General features: G+C 51.1%; 2 protein-coding genes across 3 annotated transcripts in view; both read left to right on the forward strand.

The window, feature by feature from the left end:
* The window catches only part of ZC3H18 (zinc finger CCCH-type containing 18), a 39,416-nt gene extending 34,090 nt beyond the window's left edge, over positions 1-5,326 (forward strand). For both annotated transcript variants that reach the window (XM_088136214.1, XM_088136215.1), the window contains 3 exons: positions 688-781; positions 2,072-2,168; positions 4,372-5,326. In XM_088136214.1, coding sequence (XP_087992340.1) covers positions 688-781; positions 2,072-2,168; positions 4,372-4,576 — 396 coding nt within the window. In that variant the 3' untranslated portion in view covers positions 4,577-5,326. The remainder of the gene's footprint in view (positions 1-687; positions 782-2,071; positions 2,169-4,371) is intronic.
* A 10,014-nt stretch (positions 5,327-15,340) lies between these two features.
* IL17C (interleukin 17C) lies at positions 15,341-17,227 on the forward strand. Its single transcript, XM_025168836.1, has 3 exons — positions 15,341-15,445; positions 16,144-16,430; positions 16,978-17,227. The coding sequence occupies exons 1-3, from the start codon at positions 15,341-15,343 to the stop codon at positions 17,225-17,227; spliced, it is 642 nt and encodes a 213-aa protein (XP_025024604.1).
* The last annotated feature ends 847 nt before the right edge of the window (positions 17,228-18,074 follow it).

Consider the following 18,074-nt stretch of genomic DNA (forward strand, 5'->3'; position numbering starts at 1 on the left):
GCCAGAAGGTAGCTCAGGCCAAGGGGGAGGAGGGAACTCTGACCCACACCAGCCCCCGGGGGTCTGGAAGAGAGAGATTGCTCCCCCCCATCCTGCCAGCTCCAGGGGGTCTCCCAATACGATGGGATTGTACACAAAAAGCAGCCTCCTTTCTTGAGAGGCGTCCACTAAGTTCACCACCACAAGGTAGAATTGACGGCTGCCGGCCTCCGTGCCTTTCCAGGACCCTCAGGAAAAGGGCTCTTTGGGGCAGGGGGCATTGAGGCACACAAGGGGGGCTGCCATCGTTTCCTGCGGGCTGGCAAGCGCTCCCCCTGGAGAGCAGCCCTGCCCCGGGGTCTGCCTCCTACTCTCACTGCCCCAAGATGGGCTGCTGGGAAGAAGAGCAGCAGGAGCATGTCAAGAGGGCAGGGCAGGGCAAGGAGCTGTGCTCTTCCTTCAGGGCCTCTTCCGCTCTCGGAGGCCCTGGGCAGCCACCTCTTGGGCCAGCCTCCACTGCAGGCCCTCGAAGCGTAATGGAGCTCTTGCGGAGAGGCAGCAGCGCGCCTGCGCGTGCCCCTCCAGAGCAGAGGGAGTGCCTTGCCACAGCAGGTGCCTCTCTAGAGTGCCCCAACAGGCAGGCAACCCTCCGTTTCCCCAGCTCCTTGGGGCGTGAGCTGACCATGATCCCTTCTCTTCTGCTTTTAGGCAGCTGACAAGAACAGCAGCCGGAAGAGGTACGAGCCCTCCGACAAAGACAGGCAGGCTTCTCCCCCGGCCAAGAGGATCAACCTGTCTCCAGGTGAGGAGCCGGGGCTGCAGGTCTTAGGACAAAGCGACCCCTCCTTCCAGGCAGCGCTTGAGAGCAGCCTGTTTGCTCTCAGCTGCCCTTCTAGCTGTGCCCTGAACCCGAGTTCAGGGAGCCAAGTGCGTGTAAGGGAGGTGCTAGGCCCTTTGTCTCAGCCACCCTCTTGCAAACGGGTGTAGCAAGAGAGTATCTTGGCGGGGTGGGGCTGCGTAATTCACTCTACTAGCGGGAGGGTTGGTGCATCTTCGTCTTGAGACCGCCACGCTGCGTGGTCGGTTGGTTTGCTCTTTAGTTAAGCTTTTTTTTAATTCAAGAAAACAGGCGGGGCTCGGCCCAGATCGGCTTAGCTACAGATCTCCTGATGCTTCCTGCCCTTGGGTTAGAAGATCAGCTGGCCTGCCTGGCACTACTCGGCACCCGCACTTGCTCATGCAACCTCAGGCACCAGCTTGGCCCCAAGCCCTGTTGCTAAAGTGACGGCTTTCCTTTTGTGCCAAGAACGGTGCCACATTCCTGTTGCTGATCTGGCCACCTGAAACATGTATTGTGTAAATCGGAGCTGGCGTTGTTAAAAGAGTAGCAACGGGAAAATCCCCAGTCCGCATCACAGCCCTGCCTTGAACTCTGGGTTCATGTTCTCTCTCTCTCTCTCTCAGTTTCGGCCTTCCTCCTGCACTGTGAGATAGGATTGTTGGCCTACCTTACAGAGTTGTTGTAAAGATGACTAAGAATGTAGATGAAGTGTTGCCAGGATTTAAGACACTGCAAGCGATGACTTGTAACCCTAGCCTCTATTATTAGCCTGGACTTGGTCCCTTCCTGGGCTTCCTTTGGGAACAGGGGGCCTCCCCATTCCCTCTTGCTTTCCCACTGATACCTTTAAACAGCTCGCCTGAGCCCAAGGGCCAACTGCCCAGTCTGCTTTTGTAAATATTCCTACCCCTCAGCCAGTTCCTCTCCAGGCAGAGGAATGACCTGGAGGAGCAGGAGGAAGAGCCATGACCGAGGCAACAGTCAGATAAAAGAAGCCTGAGTCTGGGCCAGGGCTGTAATCTGAGGATGCATCTCAGGCAAGACCCTCCCTAATTCACACGCAGATAAAGGCGGGGGAAGCACTTTCAGACTGGCAAGACTCTGGGACTACAGTATCACCTTATAATAAAAGCCGTATTAGCCTGCGTGGTTTTGCTTTCCTAGCCTGGCCTACCTCAAGGGATGACATCAGCTCCTGACACACTTTTAAACAAATCCACATCCCTTGACTCATTTTTCTTTCCTCCCCAGGGACTCGCGACAGGAAACCCGCAGGAAGGCTCTCCTCTCCTAAACAGGACCGTCAGCGGGGCCCAAATCCAAAGCCCACCCCAGCACAGGCTGACAAGTGAGTTCTGCTCCGCCTTCTCAGCTCGCTTTGCCTGGTTGCCCTGCAGGCTCTGCCAAGGCTGCCTGGCGCAGTCCTTCCCAGCAAGGAGACCCGTCCCCAGCCTCAGCTTGGCAGACAGGGCGCCTCGCGGCCTTCCCTTGCCTAGCAAATCAGGGCGAAGGAACCCTTCTCCCCCCCGGCGGCACAAAGAGGAGCTGTTCGTCTCTGCTTTTGGCTTGGTGCTCTGTCCAGGCATAAGGAACCAGTCCTGGCAGCCTAGCTGGGCCTTACTTCTGGTGATGCACAAGCCAGGGGATCACCCAGGATGCCCTTGCCCCATTTCAGGGTGCTTCGAGGTCCTGAGGCAGCTCCAAAGGGCAGGGGGCTTGGGCGTGTTCATACGGGGCACTGCTAGAGGTTTCCTCTTCCTGGCTATCAGGGAACGTGATTTTTAAATGTAAAGGAGGCAGCGATTTTTGGGGAGTTAAACAGAGTGCACTCTCCTTCACCTCATATCCAACAAATTGAATTTTTCTTCATTTCTGTGGCACCAGGAAGCTTGTGTGTGATGCCCAAACCAACCAAGATTAGTCTAATAAGAAAATGGTCTTTTTCCTCCTTCGCCAAAAGCCAGAATCAGGGCCTGCTTCCCGTTATTCTCTCCATTTCGCTGGCAGAGGTAGAGCAGGCTTGGTGGAGCTGCAGCCTGAAACAGCCGTGGCGTGTCTGACCCCAACCTAGTCATTTGTTGATTGCGTCATTGATTTAGTTGCCTCTTGCTAAGCCATTGCAAGGCAGTGTGTCACGTCCAAAAATTTCTGAATGTGTGACATTCCCTTGCCTTAGTCATAATTATCTGTAGTATCCATTAGTTAATCAACCTGCAACCACTCACCCGAAATCCAAGGTTAGATCCCTGTTTCGAGTACCTTAGCTTCCATGTCCGCTGGCCATGGACTTATCCAGGAGCCACTGCAGAGCTGCGGATTCCTGGTGCTGTCATTCCTCTGGGTTTGACTTAGTAGCTCTGCACAGTGTCCCTGCCATCAGGATGGCAAAATCTCCTGCCGCTTTTCCTTGACTTGGTTTCTGCTTTGGTTCTTGGCATGTGGAGAAGAAAGGCAGCCTCTGGCACTCTGAGGTACAAGGTCAGATCTCTCAGCTTGGAACTTGAGAGCACGGGGTCAGGAGAGCCCTCCCATTTCAGGCCAGCAGCCCCACTCAGTTACTAGTACAGGGAGTCCTCGTTTAGCGATTACCTCATTTAGCGACCGTTTGCAATTGTGACAGTGATGAAAAAGTAACTTTGCGACCTGTCCTCACATTGATGACCTTTGCAGGTCTGTAAAGCAAAGGAAAGCTGAAAGAAGATGGTAAGCACAGTCGCGGTTTCACTCAGAGACTGCTTTGCTTAATGACCAAGTTGCCAGTCCCAATTGGGGTCACTAAACGAGGACTACCTGTAGATACATCCCAGGGAGCAGAACTGGGAAAGACCCCCATCAGGAGATCCTGGAGCCACTGAAGATCCAGTTGTGTCTGAAGCAGCGTGTGGCAACCCTGTACAGATTTCCCTGGTGACTCAGTGCTTCCTAGTTTGGCAACCAGTTTTAGACGTGTGGTTGTGTCCGGTTTTTTTTAAAGATGGTCAGAGTTTAGCTCATAAGTTTCTCTGAACCAGATTGTTTTCTAATAGCAGGATGAGGGACTCTCTGTAAAATTTCTCTGGAGACTTTGCATTATTTTTCAAGATGAATGGAAGGGAACTGTGCTCCAATCTCAGACCTCTAGATTTTTTTTTTAATGTGTTTCTTCCTTTTTTATTTTGGCTCAGCAGAAAAAAACCTAGCCTCATGAGAGTGAGTTCAAATCTTCTTAAGATGTAAACCTCATGGATGGTTTAATTGGTTTCCCAGCATACTGCAGAGGGTTGAACTAGCTCAGTTTATCTCAAGCTTGGCAACTTTTAAGATGTTGCCTTTAAGCCTGGCTGGCTGGGGAATTCTGGGAGTTGGAGTCCACACATCTTCAAGTTGCCAAGTTTGAGAAACGCTGGCCTAGAGGATCGCTGCAGTCTCTTCAAACTCTACAATTCTGTGGTTCTGAGGTCTGCCACGGGCCTGGCAGAGTCTTCTTGCTGTTGCAGATCTGCACAACGATGATGCCTCTAGCCCCCCCATCAATTGTTCCCCTCCCTAACACAGCATTTCCTCTGTTGCAGGAAGCGCCCGCTCTCACCTCAGTCTAAGGGTTCCAGCAAGGTGACAAGCGTCCCGGGCAAAGCGGCTGAGCCCGTCCCTCCGGCTGCAGCCGCCAAATCGGGCAAGTCCAGCACGTTGTCACGAAGGGAGGAGCTCCTGAAGCAGCTGAAGGCCGTGGAAGACGCCATTGCCCGGAAGCGGGCCAAGATCCCTGGCAAAGTATAGTCAGAGTCCGTCCGGCCCAGATTAGAGACTGCTCCTGGGTTTTTATAAATAGCGTACAAGCAGCCACTTCGGATTTTGCAGTTCTGTTTTATTTTGGCTGTGGTCCTTTTAAAAAAAAAACAAAAAGCAAATTGGAAAAGGTTAATTCTTGTCAGCTGGAACCCGCCCCTGCCCACTCCCTGGGTCAGAGGTGGTCCCCTGATTTCCTCTCTGACCCAGGCGCTGCTGGCACTGGGGCCCGAGCGGTCACCGTGATCACTTTCCTGTTCCTCGTGCACAGCGGACTCTTCACTGCAGCCCTGTCCAATGCGCCTCCTCCGCCCTGCCCTGCCCTGCCCTGCCCTGCCCTGCCCTGCCCTGCCCTGCCCTGTCCTCCCCTGCCCTGCCCGCCTCTTTGCTAGCTATGAGTTGTATTCCCTAGTTAGCCATGCTATGTGTCAGGTGTCCTCGGCAGTGCACTTCTACACACGTGTAAGAAGAGAGCCCCAAACCACCATCACCTGCCGGAAGCCCCTCCCTCCATCTTCTCTCCTCTGCCCACTCTGTCCCCCCAGGAACAAAACCAGCTGCATAGAGATCCTTGATCAGAAGATTCCATGTGTCTTTTATTTTAACCAAAAGATTGTTTTAGTTGATTTAAACACAGAGGAAAAACAAAAGATATCGTCAGGATGTATGTCTAATAAGGAGGGAGTTTTTTGTTTTTGTTTTCTTTTTTTGAGGGGTTATGCTGAAAATAAAGTATTTTGATAAACATCTTCTTTCTTTGACCTGTTTTATCTTAGGATACCAGATCGGGGCTATCAGACTGGAGAAAGTCTAGAAATATATTTGATAGATTTGTGTTTTTCAAAATGGCAACGGGCAGGTTAAAGTCTCTTCCAAAGTGATAAATTTCAAAGGGGATGTAATCTTGCGTATGCCTGTTTAATTGAGTGTTGCTAGATCCTTTGCAGGTCATCTGATTTTGCTCAAAGAATTATAGTCAGCTGTTGGTTCCAGGACCCCCAGGGATTTTAATTACGCCCTGCCTTTATATGCCATCAAAGAAGACACATCAGCGTCAAAGGGTGTGCTTAAAAGTGCTGTTGAGAATTGAGTGCCCTTAGCTACTTTTTAATTTGGGAAAGCTGGATTTTCAGCTCATCTCAAGTAATCCTTAACATCTCTTGCTCTGCCTCTCCTTCCAGTCGTTGCCCTACTAACCAGGATACTGGTTTTGAAATTCAAGAAGGGGAGAAGAGGGAATAGAACTGTTAAGAAAAGGGCTTCTGACTTTCCTGTTTAAAGAGGTGTCACAATCAACTTGTGCGAGGTAACATCTGTGTAGTTCCGCCATGAGATGCTCCTTCTCAGCTGTGTGGATCAAAGTAATGGCAGTCCATGTGAACTTCGCTCTGTTGGTCCACTGAAAGAACACGGAGCCTTTTCATTTTTCAACCCTCTTTGCTGTATTGCTCGTTCAGCTTTAACTCCAATCCGGCTTAAACATATGTGAAATTTGCTGGTCCTTGTTTCACAGCAAGAAACAGACTTGTTTTAGATTCCTACAGAGATCAGTTCTGTGCCTGAAATTCTGCAAACATGCAGTTTGCTGGCTGGAGCAAACAGGAGACGGGAGTTTAGCAGAAGAAAATGCAGTATGCTCATTGCTTTTTGCCCAAGTTAAGCTAAGCCGGTGATGCTAAGGCCATTGTCTGTATCACGGGGCATGCAAAGATGGTTTATGTCAGTGGGACCCAGAAAAGCATGTGGGCCAGACTTAAAGGCACTACAAGACTCTTTCCAAGAGAAACACAGCTCCTGTTCCTCTACTGATGATATAGCTGAGTTTGTAACATATGCTAGATCACATGAATGTTGTAAAATACTGGCTTGTTGAGTGTTAACCAGTGATATGGCCAACTTTTTAAGGGCTGTTTAAATTCCACAGGGTGGCTTGTCTCTCCCATCTCTGGAAGACAGACGCAATGGTTGTGTTCACCTAATGTACTAAGCTACAATTTGCTGAAGAAGCCACCGTTGGCTGGGTTCCCATGACACTCTAAATCAGTGTTTCTCAACCTTGGCCACTTGAAGATGTGTGGACTTCAACTCCCAGAATTCCCCAGCCAGCCTTGCTGGCTGGGGAATTCTGGGAGTTGAAGTCCACACATCTTCAAGTGGCCAAAGTTGAGAAGCACTGCTCTAAACTAAGATACTGTGTTATGGCTTAGTTCACTGTGTAAATCAAGCCGCTGACGAGCAGAGCTTCACAAACTGAATTTCTGCCACATTCAGTACCTCTTAATGATGGATAGGAGGGAAGGGAGTTCCTCTCTCTCTCGAGATTAAATAAAATCCATTTATTGCTAATTCCTTGATTAGTAAATGAGACATTACTAATTGGCCAAGCTATTTAGGGGGACAGACAGCCAAGCACCCATTTTAAAAAAGCCCTTTCCATTCCAGCCCAAACATTCTCCCTCCTCCGACGCCAGCCTGGCAAGAAGCCGGGGGAAGGGGGGGCAGCCTGGCACGTGATCTGTGCCAAGCAGCAGCTGGAAAGCTGGAGTCACTGAGCGGCTTTGGGAAGGGCACCGTACTTCATCCACCTCTGATCACCCTAAGACGGTGTGGCTTCGAGAAGAAAAAGGACCTTTCGGTTTCGGTTCTCTCTTCCCGGCTGTACATAAAAAAAGCCACATCTAGCAAATGTTTGTCCTTGCTTTCTCACCTGTCTTTTAATGCCAAGGACAACAGGAATTATTTACTCAATGGGAATCATGTATATAATAGCGGAATATAACATACAAGATGCTTGGAGCAAACCATTTCAAAAGCAGAGCAGGGGAAATGATAATCAAAAGAGTAAAGACAGAAATAGGGGACGCGCACTTATGTAAGCTGAACGTGAAATTCTTATGTGCCGTTAGAAGTGAGCCAAAGAAATGGGTGTCGTGTAGTTTCTCCCATCAGAGAGTTACAGTTGTGAAAAAGTTTCTCTTTCCTCTTTCTGCTCCTAATGAGCTATTTACACATTTATTTGTTTCTTGATTACCTTAAGCTGTGCTTCCCCAGCCAGCTGGATTCAGATCCATACTAATCCCTACATAGCTGAACTACAGCTTCCAGAATAAACCACAGTTGGATGGGAGAGTCATGAATACAGTAAACTATTCACCATGGTTTATAAATCACCACTTGCCGGGTTCTGCCCAAATCCCAAACAAGCAAGCCTCGTTTTGGCTGAGTGTGTTGGGCGAATGCAGGTTGGGGTTGTGGTGCTCCCACAGCTGGATTTCCACACGTGCCGCTCAAGCGGTGACGCCTTTCGCTGCCGTGCTCTGCCGTCCCTTTCATTCCACGTTGCGCCTGCTTCAGTTGGGCACTGAAAGGGGGCTTTGCTCGCTGCTTCACATCCACAAGGCCTCCAGGTGGCTGAAGACCCTCTTGGGGACAGAGGCTGGTGGGAGTTGGAGAAGCAAAGATGTGTGCTCCTGAATTCATAATTCAGACTTGAGAAACCATTCCTGCAATCAGACTTTCGATGCGTGGACGTTCAAGTCCTAAAACCTGCAATCAAACAGATATGATCTATGGGGGTGGGGCGAGAGGCATTGCAAAGCCAGAGAAGAGGAAAGTCCTAAAAGTAGATTCCAACCCATCACCCCATGTTCTGCTGCCTAAGGCAAGCATCTTATACCGCACCCCAAACCCTGAGGACAGCCCCAAACAGGCCTCCTCTTCCCTCCCTCATTAATGGCAGCAGGAAATGGCCAGGGTCCCGTGCACACCCAGAACCCCCAGGCCCCTCCAGAAGACCAAAAGCAAAGCAAAAAGAAAGGAGAGGAGAAGGAAGGAAGGAAGGAAGGAAGGAAGGAAGGAAGGAAGGAAGGAAGGAAGGAAGGAAGTAAGTTTGCTTTTCCTTCTTCCCTCCCTTCCTTGAACTGCCTGGGACAGTTGCAAAGGCCAATCTAATACTCCTTTCTCCCCCCCCCACTTTACATTCCTGGTCTTCTTTGACCTGATTTTGCAAACAGCTGGACAAAACCAGCCATGATTTAGTGATGCCTTAAAGGAAAACCCACTGACCAGGGCACAAAGCATGGCTCCCTCCCAAGATGGTGAGACTGCGTCCCCAGCCAGCAGGGGAATCTGCCAGGTATGGGCAAAAAAGTCAAGATGGCAGCTGTAACAGCACAATCAAAGCTCTGCCTCTTCTTACCTGCATTTCAGGCACGATGCACATAAAAGCAGGCTGAGCTTCTATCCTACCATCTTGACCTTTTTGAGATACCCTGCAGATTGTCCTGCCGGGTAGTGAGGCCAAATTTGGAGCATACCCAGATATCACCAGGACTATTGCAGTAGTCCATATTATTTTAGCACCATCGTTTGCAGAATAGAGTTGGCTGGCTTCACACGATACGTGAAGCCACAAACCAGAACACTTCATTATGACCAAGGGTGGCATGAGAATCCCGGGAGGACCATCTTTAAACTGATTTTTGTCAGTCTTCCCCTACACCAGTGTTTGTCAACCTTGACAACTTTAAGATGGGTGGACTTCAATTCCCAGAATTCCCCAGCCTGGCTGGGGAATTCTGGGAATTGAAGTCCACCCATCTTAAAGTTGTCAAGGTTGACAAACACTGGCCTACACACACTTTGAACCCCCAACAAAGGGGTCGAAGGCTGTCCTTCCGGAGAGACTATGCCTTCTTCCAGCCCAGAGAGATGCAAGCAAGCCGCAAAAATCATGAAGGCACGTATGGCCAAGCAGCTCCTTTTTCCTTGTAATGCCGCTTGGTTTTCCCCACTTGCTGGCTCAGACCCCCACTGACTGGGTTGAGGCGGCTGCTGAAAAATCAGACCAGCTACCTTTGCACGAATCCTCCACCAGAGTTTGTGCAAATGAGCCCTGTTCAAGATGTTGAGCAATTGCCCAGAGGTTTCTATGCCTGTTGAAATGCTGCTTTTCAAAGGGACACAGGGGGGGGTGACCCACCCAGCCCAGCCCCCTGGGGCAAACCCCCACGTGCTAAGTGCCCCAGGGCACCCGAGGGCAGGGCAAGGTGGATCTTCTGAGCAAATGCAGGGCAAAGATCGAAGGGCAGGAGAACCCTTGCGGGAAAGAATTCTGGAGCCACCGCATTAGCTGAAGGCCTGAGTTTCTCTGTATTATGTCTATAAATTATAGCTTCACCTGACAAATAAGCAGCAGGATCATCTCCTAATTTATTTTAGAGTTTATAAATGATCAAGGATTGAATTATCATTAGTTGCTGTTTCTTCTTCTTCTTCTTCTTCTTCTTCTTCTTCTTCTTCTTCTTCTTCTTCTTCTTCTTCTTCTTCTTCTTCTTCTTCTTCTTCTTCTTCTTCTTCTCCTCCTCCTCCTCCTCCTCCTCCTTCTTTTCGTCTTCCTTCTCTTCTTTCTTCTTCCTTCTCTTCTTTCTTCTTCCTTCTCCTCTTTCTAATGAGGGAAGGCGAATTAATACATTATCATCAAGAAAAGAAAAATGGATAAGAAACCAAAGTGCAGAGCATGTGTTTATGCTCAGAACACATTCATGAACATGGACTTGGTTTAAAAAAACAGAAAGGAATACAGTACGTTCTGAAGAACGATAATATAAAGGAAGATCTGTTTATGATCGTTGAAGAAGAGCCGTGTTAGTGTATTGGTGGCCAAAACTCAGGAGGAAGTGGGTAGCACCTTTTCCTATCAACTAATCTGATTAAAAGGCAGACGCTTTGGTTAATGGAAAAGGTGCTGCCAGGCACCTTCTGGATAAGATCAGGAGCAGAAGGAGGGTTGGAACCACGGCTTTTGGACCAGCCCACGGTCTCTGAAGGTCGTCTCTAGGCCAGCCTCCAATGGCTGCTGGGCGCACTTTTCATCGGCCCCGTACAGGGACTGTACAGCGATTCCTGGAGAAGTCCCAGCTCTCCTTGACCAGCTTCTGCAGAGCGGAATCTCCCTGGGTGGAGCCCGGGGGGAATGCAGAGGATCCCAGCCTCCGGCCTCCAGCCCCAGCAGGCTCTCCAGCGCAGCTTCCTCTTTGGAGAAACCGTTCAAGCCAAAGCAGACTGGCCTTTCTCCAGCCTCGTGTTCTTGATGGGACTCCAATCCCCCTAATTCCCAGCCAGCTTGGGTGGGCACAGAGGCAGCTAGGACGAGGTCACCTCGGAAGATGCCCAGAGGCCTCCTGCTCTGGCCTCTCAGCGCCTCCTCTCTGCCCCACCTGGTGCCCACGAGGGACTGTTAGGGCGACCAAGCCAAAGGTTTGCCGTGGCGAATTTGGCAATTTCTCTTCCTGCTCCCTCCGGACTCACAGGGCCATGTGACGCCATCCAAGCCACGTGGAGGGGTTTTCCCTGTGTTGGGCAGGCAGTAGCATGTCATGCGCTTGCGAGGGAATGACACACACACGCAGGATAGTGACACCAGCGAGAGGGCGAAAGAGGGAACGCGGGCCTTGCGGAGCCGGTTTGCAAAGGTCCCATGACCCAGAGGAGATCATTCCCTCTCTGACTTTTCACCTAATTTCGACATCCCTGCAGCACGTATTAACCCCTTGAGCATCTGCCTCGCTGCCCACATCAGGACCAGGAAGAGAGGAGGGGCAGCTGGCAGGCGCACTCGGCTGAGACGCTCATCATGCCAGTCACTGCTGGCGAGTGGGAGGGGCATTTAGGAGCTGCCTCTCAGCATCTTCCACCGGGCTGCTGGCGCTCAGACTGAAATCAGGGAAAGTACAGACACGGACAAAAATGGGCTTGGCAGGAAGAAGTTCCTTTAAACTGTAGGCTTTGTCTGGGCTGAGCACGAGCCCCTGGCAGAGGGAAGTTGCAATAGGGCTTTTTCTAGTGCACGGGGCTGCAGAGATACACCGTAGGTGCCATAAGCTCCTCAGGATGCCCTTGTGCCTTGCCCAGACACCGATGCCTGCAGGCAAGGGGCACCTGTACAGGAGTTTGCAGCAAGGGAATTTGAGCCCAGCCTCTGTTCACTTAAACACATCACACTAAACAATGGTTGTCTCCTTCTCCTCCTCCTCCTCCTCTCCCCATTGGCTGGGAAGGAATCAATTTCTATCCTCTGGGAGGGTTGGGCACAGGAGGGATCTGAGTCGACAGATGATTGTCCAGCCATCTGTCGGAGGCTTTCACCGGGATCCCTGCTCCGGCCACGGATTGGGCTCCGCACCCTCTCTGATTCCGCGACCACTTGCTTTACAAAACCAGAATGGCGGGGTTCACACATCCTCTCAAAGCCAGCAACTCGCATGGTGGATCAGTGTGAAAACAGCCCCTGCGGGACTTTGACGGACTGTCCTGCCTCAGCCTTCCTTAACCAGCTTTGGACACTAGCCATGTCCTTGGGATAACCCGTCAGGTCGGCCACCCCTTGCCAGAGCCTGTCCAAGTCCCCCCAACTGAGAACTTCCCACTTCTGCCCCTTTCTCCCTCACCCTCAGTCCACAGAAGCTTCTTGAAACAGGGAATTCCCTCGCCAGCATTTGCTCAGATTCTCCCTTTCTTCAGGACGGAGCTGGGCTCGCCCACCCCTTCCCAAGCAAGGGCACTGAGCGTTAACTGCTTGGGAAGGATTCTGCTCCCAGCTCCTCGCAGCTGTTTGCCTAACAATCTTGCTTAGGCATCCCACGGTAAAAATGGAACCCTATTTGCAGGAACCCGTGTGCAGAGCAGTGCATCAGCCAGGAAAATCAACTATTTTCCCTTCCTTTCAGGGCCCCAGACGGAAAACTCCGCGGCTTCTGTTTGGCCCACGGATGTAAACACGCAGCCTCTGCCTCCGCAGAGCGACTCGATCAAGTCAAGGGAGACCTTAAGAGCACCGTAAATTTGGAGCATGGGCTCCCCCCGGCTCTGGAATTAACAAACTTACAAGTAACCCAAATCCAGCAACACCCGGTGCATTTCATTTACCGCTGCCTTGTCGCTTTTCGGAAAAACCAAAAAGAAAAAAAAACACCACCCCAAAAAAGCATTCATCTCTAAACGTAAACCATGACGCAAATATCTACCATAAGCTTCTCCCTTATTCCCAGTTTGGTGCAGAGAGCCTTTTCCCGCTTCCCTTCCTCCTCCAGCCAGCCTCTGTTGCTAAACAGCCTGCAGCCCCTCCAGCCCAGCTTTCCTCTTTGCCTGCAGATCATCCGGATGGCACAGCCTGATTCCAGAGAGAGCCCGTGGGCTGTGCTCGTGGAGACCCTAGCTGTAGGCTTGCCACAATCCTATTTATTCAGACTCCACAGAAGCTTTCCTCCTATCCATTTGTTCCAGATCATAACTTTAAATCTTGATTTCTAAATGAGATTTATTTCCAATATCTCAATGTGAGCCCGTTGGTTTGACTTTAAGCCGATGCTCACCACCACCACTCCGTTCTTGGCAACGAATAAATGTTAAAGCAGCAGTAGCAATGATAGTTCAAGCTGCAAAGAGTTAAATGGGTACTACTAATTTATTGGATCAACACAACTTGGGATTCAATGCACATTTTTCAGCACCAGCATTTAGCACAAGCATTACTGTCCTTGCACTTGCTTGCGAGCAGATCCATGCAATGGAGACTTCTAATTTTGCTTCCCACCAAGGCTGCTTGGGAGGGAGTCACTTAGAGGTGGGTTCAACAGCAGACAAGGGCCTTATCCCAGTTCACCCTTGCACAAGTGAACTGTGAATTATAGGTATTGTTGGTCGCACGTCAGCCAGATGTGGAGGCTGGATTTGGCATTTTTATCCCCCTATGGAGTCCTTCCCAAGGACCTGGGATAGGCAGATGTTGTTCTTGGATGGCGTAAAAGGGATCATCGCAGGATGTGAGCTGTTCCCAGTAAAGCTGCCCTTTGCAATTGACTGATGGTGATTTCGTCAATGCCGATGGCCTTCAAGTGGTGCTTCAGATCTTTTGGGATTGTATTATTATTATTATTATTATTATTATTATTATTATTATTATTATTATTATTATATGGGTAATCTACAATTAGATTCACAGTCAAAGATTGGTGAAAAATTAATAGTTCAAGTCCTAACCAAGGACCTAAGAATTATTAATGTAGCGTCTGAGGATACAGGCAGTTCCAAGCAGGGTATTTTTTTTGGAAAATTAGGGCATTCAGGTCTGATGAATTCAAAATTTCCAAATATCGAGGGAATCCTTTAGGCATTGCTCCAAGGGCTCCAATCACAATCAGGATGATGATGATGATGATGATGATGATGATGATGATGATGATGATGATGCATACTGGGCCTAAAGGCAGCCGAGGGCTTCTGCCCATTCCGGGGCTGCAGAGCTAAACGCCCAGCAGAGAGTGAGCCAATGGCCTCCAGCAGACGCTGGTGCTGTGAATGTGCCCAGGGCCGTATAAATTAGGAGGCCGCCCTTATCCCACGCCTGCCCTGTGTTTTGAGCTGGTCTGGCCTAGAATAGTGCTGGTCTCCTCTCCCCCAGCCCCCAAATGGCCAAGGTAAGTAGGGTGGGCTTCGTTAATCAGGGGAGGGAGAAAAGTGTGTCATCTAAACACAAGCAATCTTGTGCGACCTCACCTTAACAACGTCTGAATTTGGGCACTATCTCGAAGAAGGGTTTATATTTGGCCGGGTTCGGGAGTCATGATTTAAAGTTTTTAGCTAAGCGTTTTCTAGCTTGCCACTCCCCCCCGCCCTTACATTTGAAAACATCCTGTTTTTCCTTTCCTCGAATCCCCTGGAAGAACCTGGAGACCCAGAAGGATGGGAGAACGAAGGGATAAATATACTCATTGAAGTTCTTTTCAAGAGATTCCATTTGGCTGTTTAAAGGGAAACAGGAGATCTATTTGTGTATCTGCTTGCACACGTACATACACATCTACCGAGCCAAATATATATGTTGGTTGCAAAATATGGAGGCTTTGGACTTTCACAGAGCTCTTGGTCTGGGGGATGGAAATTGCCTTAAACCAGCAGTGTCCTTACATTGCTGTACGGCCTTGGTAGCCCATCCCAGGTCCCCTGTGTTTCCACTCCACCTGAGGAAGAGGAGGCACAGCCCCCCAAAATAAGCTGGGGCAGCTTGAGACAGGAACACCCCTCTCCTTCTAGGATAAACCAAGATGACATCGAAACTGAAATAGCAAGCTAATTAGTTGTCCATAAGGAACTAGAGAAAGAAGAAAATGTTCTCTTTCTTCATAAAGGGTTGGAAGAGAAGACAACCAACAGGTGACTTGCGTAAGCCATTAAACCTGGCTTGGTGAAATGCTTGCCTGTTCCCGCCTCCCAAATTCTAGACCGAGGTGGGAAATGGGTGCCTCTTTGCGTGTGGCTAGGCTCCAGTTCCCATCCTCCTGGCCCCAGGCTAACCCGGGAGCTCGCCCCCCAAAAGCTGTCCCGTCCTGGCCAGAGTCAGGGCTGGAGGACCCTGCCGGTGCTCAGGGGGCCGGCTCGGGCTGAGCTGCTCGGCGAGCGCGAGAGGTTTGCAGGATCAAGAAACGGGTTGTTCAATCGGCCGCCCCTGCTGGGCAGCCGAGGAGGAAATGAGTCGACTCAGCTATTTCCCCAAGAGGAGGAGGGAAAAGACGCCGGAGTTTCCAGGTGTGTAACACCCCGGTCCCAGAAAGTATATAACAGGAGCCAGGTGTCAAGGTGCTTCAGATCACTGGTCCTGCAGCGGACCTTTAGCCTTGGCACGGCAGCTGGCTACCGAAAGCAGCCCCGGAGCATCCTTGCCTGCCCGCAGCCTCTTCCCTGGACGGTTCAGCCAAGATGGTAAGAAGGCGGCCTCTGCCGCCTCCAGGCGTCGGAAGGAAATGCCTGGAACAAGTCGAGTCAGAGCACCTGGCCGGGGGCACCTGGGCCCTGGCCAGCCTCGTAAGCGAGGGGCCGGGGGGCCTCTGGGTCTGCCCACCCCGCCGGTGGTGTGGAATGTGCACAGATGCGCTTAAAGCCCCCGGCGCACGTCCAGGTCCAGAGGTTGCTGAGGCAAAGCAGGTGCAGAGGGGAGTGGAAATGGGAGGTGGCGCCTTCGCTTTTTCTCCTCCTCAATCCGCTGCTTCGGGGAGCCGGCCTTTAGAAAGGCGGAGCGTCTCCCGCTGCCAGCCGGCCCGGCTTCTGAAACCCCGATGGCACTTGCGGAGAGCACTGATAACCCAAAGGCCGCGGCTTCTTTTCAAGCACCCTCGCCGCCCAATTTTACGGCCGCCTGCCTGGAAGGAAACCCTCTCGAGCCATAGGCTTTACTCTCTAGTCAGTGTGAAGCCTCACTCGAATACGTTCTGCTCAAATATTGGTAAGAAAATACGTTTTAAAATATTGGGATTGTCAGATTCTAAACCTCCCACTGGGGAGATAATCTCTGTGGTTTAATTCCTGATAATAAAGCTTGGGAGATTTTGATCAATCCAGCAACGGCAGAGAAGACAAAAGGCTCCTTTTTGGTATAAACTGGATCAAGAAATAACGCCTCAGGAATGCGAGAGAGACTTTGGTGGGGGAAAGGATGCCGAAGGAAGGCCGTGCTAAGTCGCCTTCTTTAACTCCCGCCTGCTCCTCTCTTCTCGTTCCTCCAGTGGTCCCTCCTGGTTGCCCTGATGTGCCTCGCCTGGGCAGATGCCAGGCGACCGGGCTGCTTCAGCACGGAGGAGCTGCAGGACGGTGAAATGCCCGTGCAGTTCCGGAGCTGGACCTCTTCGTGGAAGCGCCACGACTCCGTGCAGCTCGTCCCGTTCCTGGAGAACGAGCAAAACAGCCAGAGCCGCCCACGGAGGCATCACAGCCACGGCTGCCCTAACCTGAAGCTCCAGGATGTGCAGAATGGCGAAGTCCACGAGCGATCCATCTCGCCCTGGGAATACCAGTAAGGACGCTGGCATCAGAGTTGGAGGGGGCAGGGGAACCTGGGTGGTCGTGGGAAGTTCTCAGCGCGGGGGCCCAGCTGGAATCGCCCTCAGTCTGCTTCCCATTTCCTGGCTGAGATCCCTTCTAAGTATTCCTGGGTCTAAAGAAGTCCACAGGCTGTGGTTGACGAATAATCGCTGGGTTCACCCCACACACAGAGGTCGAGCCAAACCACCCCCGCGAAGGCAAGGCCTGTTGGGGGATGGCATCTCCTGGGGTACCTCGTGCCTTAGGATGGAGAAAGAGAAGCATTCCAACCTTTTGGGATGCTGGCGGGCAAACGTCCTTCCTCAGCTTCCCCTTCCTGGCCCGGACGAGCCTTGTCCTCCCACGAGACAGACGCTCTCCTGTAAGTCCCCAAAGCCTCTGTGAGCAGCCTGTCTTCTCCATCCCCAGGAGACCTCTCAGCGAACAATTCCCAGAATCCCTTGGGAAGGCTGGGGAGACCAGCGGTGGTGGCTTCCGAGGTCTCCTAGCCCACTTTTCTCTCTTCCTTTGTTCAACAGCATCAATAAAGATGAGGACCGCTACCCCTCCAAGCTGGCCTTCGCCAAGTGCCTCTGCAAAGGTTGCATCGATGCCAAGACGGGGCGGGAGACCACCTCCCTCAACTCGGTGGAAGTTCTCCAGAGCATGATGGTGCTTCGCCGCAAGGCCTGCACGCACAGCGGCAGCGGGGCCGGGTTCTTCTTCGAGGAGGAGTACATCAACGTCCCAGTGGCCTGTACCTGTGTTGTCCCGCGTTACAGCAGCTGAGCAGACCCCGGGCTGGGTCTCCGGTGCTTTGGTCTGCCGCCCCTCTTCCCTCCAGTCTTCATCAGTGGACGGTTGTGTTGAACGGTGTTTGTTTTAAAGCACTTGTGCATTCAGCCTGTTGGCCGCGACCGCCCTACTTTGGGGAGGGCGAGCTGGCCAGCACCGGACCGTGCTTGAGCGGCCGTCAGCTCTGCTGCTCCAACTTTTGCGCTTCTCGTTGAAAAGCATCTCGCCCTCTTAAGGAGATACGAATTGATGAAAAAGAAAATCCTATTTATTTGTATTTGTATTTATGTTAACTTATATTTGAGATTTTCATGTGCTTCCAGCTATTATATTTATTATTTCCCAACATGGTAAGGCCGATTTGCAGGACAAACCTTGGGGCCCCCTTTGTTCCTTTTGGGGGCAGGGTCCTTAGCTGTCCCTGGGCCACCCCAGCACCCCAAAACCCTGGGACTGCATAAGCCAGGACTGGTCCTGATCCGCCTCCTGTGGGGGTTTGGGAGAGCCTTACGGGGCTCCCTCGCAGAAGGGAGATGTTGCACGGGGACCCCAAGGTTCCTCCGGGAGCTCACGGGGTTGATGTGAAGGTCTGCCCTCATTTTATCCCAACAACAGCCCTGTAAGGTGGGCTGGGCTGGGACACGGTGGGTTTATGACTATTTATTTCCTTTTTCTTATGAGGCCTTTGCTCCCCTCTTGGACTGTGATGTGATTTAAATTATTGAATTATTTATATGTATTTATTGTAACTCAATACAATATTTATTGTTCCTCGGGTGTGGAATCCTTTCATTAATAAAGATTTTATTTCTGTACAGAAAAGAGCTGATTCAGATGGCTT

This window comes from Python bivittatus, unplaced genomic scaffold (genome assembly GCF_059951505.1).
Source record: "Python bivittatus isolate LINGU-HERP-01145 unplaced genomic scaffold, Pbiv_v1 ctg000190_np1212, whole genome shotgun sequence".
Lineage (NCBI taxonomy): Eukaryota > Metazoa > Chordata > Lepidosauria > Squamata > Pythonidae > Python > Python bivittatus.

What these genes read in the sequence shown, in the direction of transcription:
- IL17C (XM_025168836.1), top strand. Translation starts at nt 15,341, where the DNA reads ATGGTAAGAAGGCGGCCTCTGCCGCCTCCAGGCGTCGGAAGGAAATGC. An exon ending in CCTGGGCCCTGGCCAGCCTC is followed by an intron (nt 15,446 to 16,143) that starts GTAAGCGAGGGG and finishes TCGTTCCTCCAG; the next exon opens with TGGTCCCTCCTGGTTGCCCT. An exon ending in ATCTCGCCCTGGGAATACCA is followed by an intron (nt 16,431 to 16,977) that starts GTAAGGACGCTG and finishes TTTGTTCAACAG; the next exon opens with CATCAATAAAGATGAGGACC.